The sequence below is a fragment of the Eucalyptus grandis genome, chromosome 8 (assembly GCF_016545825.1).
Source record: "Eucalyptus grandis isolate ANBG69807.140 chromosome 8, ASM1654582v1, whole genome shotgun sequence".
Taxonomy (NCBI): domain Eukaryota; kingdom Viridiplantae; phylum Streptophyta; class Magnoliopsida; order Myrtales; family Myrtaceae; genus Eucalyptus; species Eucalyptus grandis.
In genome coordinates, this window is record NC_052619.1 from 42,237,587 (window position 1) to 42,245,127 (window position 7,541).

A 7,541-nucleotide genomic window follows, 5' to 3' on the forward strand; every position below is an offset into this window, starting at 1 on the left:
TTTTTTTTTTTTTTTTTTTTTTTTTGGTCTTTTCAAGAACATAAACTTTTTTCCGAGGCCCAAAAATAGAAATTGGTAAGTTGACTTTGACGTCTCCCATCCAAGTCAAGGTTTATGTCAGGCCCAGGCCTAAAAAGACAGATTATGTAACATCCAAAAAAGTGTGCTGAAATGATGCTCTTCTAAATCTTTTGCCTGCCCAGAGTGCTTAAAATGGTCCTCTTGGGAGGATATTCATGATATTTGATAGCACTGCATCAGCATTCATGATTAGACCATCAAATAACCTGGTTTGCCAACGTTTGAAGAGAAACATACAAAAGGGACAAGAAGAACATCAACCAAAGCTTCATGCTGCTTCGCAAAATGATCCTCTAAAATGAAGAGAAGTGCATCTGAGACACCTTTAATATCAATGATCGGGCTAAAGTCGTACCTATCGCGTTTCCATGACAAGGAAAAAAATGACGGAAAAACAAATAAATAATGGCCTATATAAATATGTGGTAGTCCTTGGCCTACCGACGAACAACCAAACATTATCATGACAAAAACGTGAAACAATTGCAGAATCATCATCGGTTAATGCTACAAACCATAAAAATTCTCCAGACTTCACCATATTCGCTGCATCAGACGGGCTTCTTCGTCCGACCCTGGAGAAAGAAACATGGATCGCGCGATGCTTTCTATTCTGCATCCCTGAGACTTTCACTTGTCAGCCACATTTTCTTTTGGACGATGAGCACAATATCATCCCCATCCTCATCAGGCTCTGAGCCTGAGTTGCCCATTGCAACCGCTTCCCAGTGCAAAGCCGTCAAGTATTTCTTGACAAAATCAATAACTGGTTGCTTGTCCCTGATGATTATGAAACCAGTGGGCCTGAGAATACGGTCCATCTCAATGAGGAGATCCTCTGCGCTGCACCCTTTCCTCTCGACGTCCGAAATGACAGTCCAAGCATGGAGCAGATCATAAGTCCGAGGATAGGTTGAAAATGCTTCGCACCTGTCAGCATCAAAATGTCATCCAACTTTGACCAGTCAAACCCTGTTTTAGAACTTATCAAGATTGGGAAGGTCAAAATCCAATTTCTAATTGAATGTCAACTATAACTGCTCTTTCTTGCACTGCCACATGAATTTTGACCCAGACTTTGAAAACAATCGGTTATGATGCGGTATTAGAATTGCAGGATGCGCAGTCATAACACTACTAAAAAATTGCAGTATTGAGCTATTTTTATGCACCAAGAAGTCTAAGTCTGTTACTTAGACAAATAATAAACTTCAATTGGCCCACACAAAACAAAAGTTACCAGCCATTGTTCCAAACGGGGTGTAGGAACATACCAGTTGTGAATAGAGCCAATTAGGCCTCTGTCATATATCAGCTTAAGAGTGTTTGGGCCGTCTTCAGGGACGACATTCATTACCCACACATCCTTTCCTCTCAGCGCAGCCGCAAATGACCCCATGTTCGCCTTCATGTCCATCAAGTTCCTCAGAGTGTCTGATGTGATCTTCGGGCTCAGTAAGTTCCAATAGTTCTCAACCCTTCGCTGCCAAGTTTCCTGAGACACAAATCTTAAGTCAATCCATGTGCCTGAACTTACCAAGATATTGTGAAGTAAACCAGCAAAAGAGGAATCACTTTCTCTGCAAGAAGTTTCAAAAGTATATAAGAGGAGCCTGTTCGAAACTTACTGTGTCCTTCTCAAACATGTCTCTTGAATAGCCAAAATCAGCAAGTCGAGGAGGAGGAGAAGTCAATCTAGCTGGCCAAGGAGCCAATCCACTCCCCTTGGCTTTATGGTCATCTGATAAAAGCAAAACAAATAAGTTACCTTTCAGTTGTTATCTCCAAGTAGTCTACCATCTACTGGATGAAACATATACAGGGTCAACTGCATAAAAGATTTTCCAATTATATCTTAAAGAAAATCTTCTGTAGGATCAAAATTCTAGATCCTTCTTTTAATATGTATCATATATTCAGTGTTCAAAACCCTTCTTTGAAGTTTGCACCAATATATTCTAATTCATTAGTCTTTTCCTTTCAACTTGGATTCACCCTCATATGGCGTAGAATTAACTTCTTCAGCAAACAATTCACATAAACGCAAGTTCTAGCGAAACAAAGGCATTATGCAAAAGTTAGATCTTAATTGAAAGAGAATGATTCAGCAAATTTACATTTTGTGTTTTTTTTTGGGGGGGGGATGAAAAAAAAAAGATAGCACTAGTTGGAACAAGTGTTTAAAGGCTGTTAACAAGTAGGACAGATTTAGCCCCATGATGCATAAAAGGAAACACTCTCCCATATCTTACATCCGGTTTTCGAATGAAAAATTAGAGATTAAGCCTTGTCTAAATACGAGCATTTATCACTCAAAGGGCCCCGATCAGACAGCATACTTCTGCACTTTCACCAAATGGTCATTTGACGATGCTACTACAATGACAAACTCAGGACACAGGACTTTCATCATTGGAATGAAGACAAGTACCGTTTATTAGAATGCATGATCAATGTGAGAAGAATCTAGAATTTCCAACTTCCAGGCAATTATTTATGCAACCATTGGCTCCCACTAGAGGGCGTGCTAGGAAACTCCTCACACATAGTTTGAAAAGACATCAGCCACTCAAGCATGTTTACTTCTTCCTGAAAATAATTTCTCTATATTCCCAAAAGAAATTCATAGCAACTTCCTTTGTAGTCTTACTTTAATTGAAAAGGAGGAAACAACACATGAGAAACTTCAAAATTAAGAAAAGCGAGCAAACAAAAATATAGATTTGGCAAGGGGAAGCGTAAACGAAATGGAAACTCACGGTCAGAGTATGGTGTAATGCACGCTTCCATGGTCACGCCCCATGCTGCATCCGGATCATCGTCAGATCGGCATAAAGGCGGCTGAGTCCCAGGTTCTCTTTCCATATAACAATCATTTGTCAGAGGTTTTTGCCAAATGACAGTTTGGTTCCTCTTCGAAGCTATTCTCCAACACATGCGTGTAACAAGGGCACTCATCTTTTTCCAGATTCTAAGATCCTCCTCATCCTGCGCATATGCTTCAGGAGAAGAGTAGGCAAAATAACCTCCAGGTCTGAGAACCCTATCCAGCTCAAGAAGAAGAATCCCATCTCTTTGAAGCCAATCAATTCTACACCGGGAACAATGCGCAAGCTCGAAGGACCTACTAGGATAAGGGAGCCTCTTGGTACCTAAGACACCAAGATATGCGGGAATCCCTCTCTCCAGAGCAAACTGAATTTGGTTTTGATGCACGTCATTGGGTGCCAGGGACATTGCCATGATGTCTGATGAGAGTAAATACCCTCCAAAACTTGCCACGCCACAGCCAACATCAAAAACTGTCCTTATATTTCCTTCATTGTTCAGAATATTTCTCGAAAAGTTGAGCATCTGGCAAAACAATGGCGAAAATAGCATTATTTTCACACCAGCAAACACTAGGAGATCTTCTAGATGACAAGCTACTGAACAAAAGCCCAGCTCAACACATGGATGGACATTTCGTGTGCATACTAAAGAACTTATGTATGCCGCTGCCTTGAAAGTGCACACATCAAGCAGCAAATTGAGCATGACACAGCAAAATCTTAAGGTGGCCTACAACTATTTACAATGACTAGCATACTTACATTAGCCATTGAAGCAATGTACTTATCAGCTCCATAGTGAAAATGAGTGCCTCCTCCAGGAAAGTTTATCTTTTGGCCTTTCACAACCATCCAGTTCTGGTCAGATTTCTCATGTGCAAGGTGAGTATGAGGGATGTTTGCTTTCCAAACTTCATCTCTGCTTTTAGGCCACTTAATAGGGACCTGTAGCATGCAAGGAGATGAGAATATAACCAACATAAGAACAGTAGAAAGACAATGGCTTTTTTAGTAAGGAACTGACAATCCTAAAGGTTAACCTAAACCCGCTTGAAACTACTAAAATGATGCATGAACTTACCTTGTACCCTGGAGGAGGAGGAATCAAGCAGTTGTACCGTCTTTCAGGAAGAGGGCAGTGTCTCTCATAGTGCTCCATCAAAGATAGATCCAGCTTCAACCTCATTTGGTAAATAAGGTTCCTATCTAAGCAAGGAATCAATTCAGAATGGCGATCATCGCAAACCTGCAATCAGAATGATCCCAAATTAACCGAGATGGTATTATAGTAAATGATGATGTAGAGAGAAGTCTTTTCACTTTAATATCTTTTTCTTTATTAAAGAACGAGGGATCATATGTATCAACAATGACAGAGGCAGTTTCATTAAGTAACTTACTGGGAAGCTCTTCACTGTCACATCATCTTCATCTTCCTGCCCATACTTAGCCTCATCTTGCTTTCCATCGCTTTCATCATCTCCACCCAAATATGATGAGCCAAGCCTTTTCAATGACTTGCTGCCATACTCCAGGGCTGATGTACCATGCCCAAAAATCGATCCATAGTATGCATATAGAAAACCAAGAAAGATCGCAACAACACACACTGAAGTTATTAAGCGCTTCTTTTGGGATCCGTCAGACCTTCCCCTCATCATTTAGTATACTTGGATCCACTATCCCAGATTGAACCTTTCAGTTCCCTGTATCTTGAAAGATCATAAGGCAGATCTCATCTCAGCTAACTAACAACGCCCACACTGCCTTATTTGACCTCTTAAAGCTTCGATATCAACAAAACCTGGAAATTCGCAGAAACAGCAAGATCAGATCAGAGAAGTAAATAATCAACTTCAACAAGAGTTAAATAATGAAAAAAAAGAAAAAGAAAAAATGCACAGTGGTCAGGGACTAAAGGATAAGACTAATAGTAATGCATATGCTCATGTTTAGCATCTCATCATAGACAAGAGCCAACAAAGGCAAAGACACAGGAAAGGTATGTGGCTCCATCGCCCACGAAATCAAAAATAGCCTCAGGTCGAGCTTTAATGCCCAAAAGAAGCAGCACAACGGATGGTAGTTTCCAATCCGAAAGCCGCAGATCTTTGATTTAAACAGGCCAGCCATAGGCAACCATAAGCACAATCACCATTTCGATATCCTGAAACCACAGTACCATTCCAACCATTGCGAACTTTTCTACAAACGACCTGGCGATTTCGTTTTGGAACGGACTATAGAGCATTACAATGACTGAATGGAAGGAAGCAATTCCACTCCAAGAGTAAGGACCAAAGAGTACCAGCAAGCAAAAGAGAACAATAGTGAGCCGTCACAACAATGACACCGACAACAACACAGGCGGCGAAGCAATCGAATTCTGGAAACTGATCAGTAACTTAAAGAGGAACATTATGTCACAAGATCTAAACCAAAAATCCCCAGCCGCAACAAGATGCCAATCAACTCAAAAAATAAAATAAAATCAGTCGTAATCATGAGGGAGAAATGTTGCCCACACCAACTGGATAGCCCATACCGGAAAGCTGAAACATTCCTCATTTGCAAAGCATTTAATGAGTTTCTTTGCCAATAAAGTGGAATCGAAACCAATGAGAGGATGACAAATTTAGACGGGAGCTACCCGAGATAGCCCATCAATCGGGAAAGACAAGATCTGGAACAAGAACCCACGAATTCGACTACCCAACAGATCCCATGGCACGAATTCCACCGCAGATCTCGACGAATCTAGCGCCAAGAAGAATTCCCCAATCACCAAGAACCCGAGCCGCGGCGGAACCCATCCGACCCAGATGGCGAGCCCGCGCGGATCTCGGGCCAAGAACCGATCTTTACGCGGAACCCACGAGCAAGAACACGAGAATGGCGAGGAGGGATGAGAAAGGGAGGAACTTACTGGGTGGTGACGGAGATCGTTCAGCGGGAGTGGGCAACGAGAATGTGTGATTGAAGAGAGAGAAGAGAAAGACCCGAGATTTGTACGGGGGGAGATCTGAGGGGGAGTGGTTCTCTATATGGGGAATAAACGCCACAGTGTGTGCTAGATTGGATCTCAGACTTTTTGCTCCTTTGGCTTTTCTATTTTTGGAGGGAGATGAGATGGAGAGAGAGAGAGAGAAGGGGCTTGGGATTTATGCAGCAGCAGCAGTCACTTTCCCCCACTTGCGAGTGGTGTTCTTTTAATGACGCGCTCCGGTGAAGAGATGCACAGATCTCGTTCGTTGCTGCTGGGAGAGCAGTTCCTCCACGCCGTCGTTTCGCAGGAGGGGGGGATTGCGATGGTCCATGGACGCCTTTCTCGTCGCGCGAAATTAATGTTTTTCAGCCAAATCTTAGAGGACAGAGAGCACCGTGACGGGCCGGCCGGTTGCGTTTTGCACGGGGCGACGCCACCTGTTCATTCGGATTCGGAGTCGGTGGATCTTTTTCTCCTTGCTTTGGTTCGGCCGACTGAAAAGGCTGAGGACGCGGGTTTCACGTTGTCGGTGTGCATTTCGAAAAGTACCACTTATCGATGAACATGCGAACGGGATCACATAACGCGTGAAGAAAAAGGAGAGAGAAAGGACCTTAAAAAGGGAGCATTTTTTCCAATTCTTGAAGTTGGGTTTTTTTTTGATGATTTGGTAAAAGAAAGACGAGACGCGGAGGTGATAATGCTTTGCGGTGGAACTAGGCGATTATCTCGATGAGATCCGTCGTGGATTTTTTTGCTGAATTCGTTTCGAGGGGGAAGATAAGGTCTCGCTTCTCACGATGATGATCCATCCGGGTCGAGCGCCACCGACACGATCGATTGGAAAAATGAATTCGTTTTGTGGTCCCGCTTTACCACCCGATTTATTCCTGCTTTCGCTTTCCTCTTTTGTTTTTGAGGAGCAATTCGTGCCCCCATCGTCGAGAGGGGCCATGCCGTGCCCAGGGCCCAGGCCGATGACCGCCGGTTGAATCAGTGGCTGTTCACGGGTTGGTAGCGAGGGCCCGCCCGATTCTAGGGCCGTTGGGCTTCTTCTCATGGCCCCAAAGGCCCAATTGATCGGCGGCATCAGATCAGTGCGGCCCGGCACGGCCCATCAGCGGAATGGAATTTGGTGGGCCTGGCTGGCGAGGCCCTTTGTTTCTAGTCGTCGAAACTTTTTAGTAAAGGAGCATTGGTTTCATCTGAAATTTCCTGTTGAAAAACATTTTCCACATTTTTTTACGTTGGATCTTCTAGGAAAATAAGTCATTGAATAAGCTTTTAAAAAATAATTTTCACTTTTAACAATTAATAATCATTTATTAAAATGCAACTAGTTATCGACGCTTGAACTAAAGACCTTAACACTTGGGAACAAAAACCCAATTGTCCATTCCTAGGTCTGGGCCCATCGAGGTAAGGATTGATTTCTTAACCGCTAGGCTTAGGTCCATGAAAGTTGGGCTCAAGGTCAAGTCTAAGACCTTGGTTCCCATGCTTAGGTTCCCAACGATTGTGCCGAGGCACCCGCCTCCTCCTATGCCCAAGTCATTGACATTTAGGCATGGGTCCACAACGGCTAAGCCCGAGACCCTAGTTCCCATGTAGGGATCCCAAGGCTATGCCCAATAGCCAACTCC

General features: G+C 43.2%; 1 protein-coding gene across 2 annotated transcripts; it reads right to left on the bottom strand.

Moving 5' to 3' along the window:
• Positions 1-337: 337 nt before the first annotated feature.
• Positions 338-6,183, bottom strand: LOC104414481 (probable methyltransferase PMT3). Of its 2 annotated transcripts, XM_010025621.3 has the most exons (8): positions 5,839-6,183; positions 4,313-4,716; positions 3,994-4,158; positions 3,675-3,857; positions 2,841-3,435; positions 1,710-1,822; positions 1,356-1,576; positions 466-1,011 (listed from the first exon to the last, which is right to left on the bottom strand). In XM_010025621.3, exons 2-8 carry the CDS (start codon positions 4,571-4,573, stop codon positions 690-692), a joined length of 1,860 nt encoding a protein of 619 aa, XP_010023923.2. In that variant the 5' UTR covers positions 4,574-4,716; positions 5,839-6,183; the 3' UTR covers positions 466-689. The 2 variants fall into 2 exon arrangements, with proteins under 2 accessions (XP_039156398.1, XP_010023923.2); XM_039300464.1 differs by lacking the exon at positions 5,839-6,183 and having other exon boundaries at positions 338-1,011; positions 4,313-4,573.
• Between the last annotated feature and the right edge of the window lie 1,358 nt (positions 6,184-7,541).

Coding starts and splice junctions, on each gene's coding strand:
- LOC104414481 (XM_039300464.1), bottom strand. CDS start 4,573: ATGATGAGGGGAAGGTCTGACGGATCCCAAAAGAAGCGCTTAATAACT. Junction 3,436..3,674: donor ACATTGCTTCAATGGCTAAT/GTAAGTATGCTA, acceptor TTGTTTTGCCAG/ATGCTCAACTTTTCGAGAAA. Junction 1,012..1,355: donor ATTGGCTCTATTCACAACTG/GTATGTTCCTAC, acceptor TGATGCTGACAG/GTGCGAAGCATTTTCAACCT.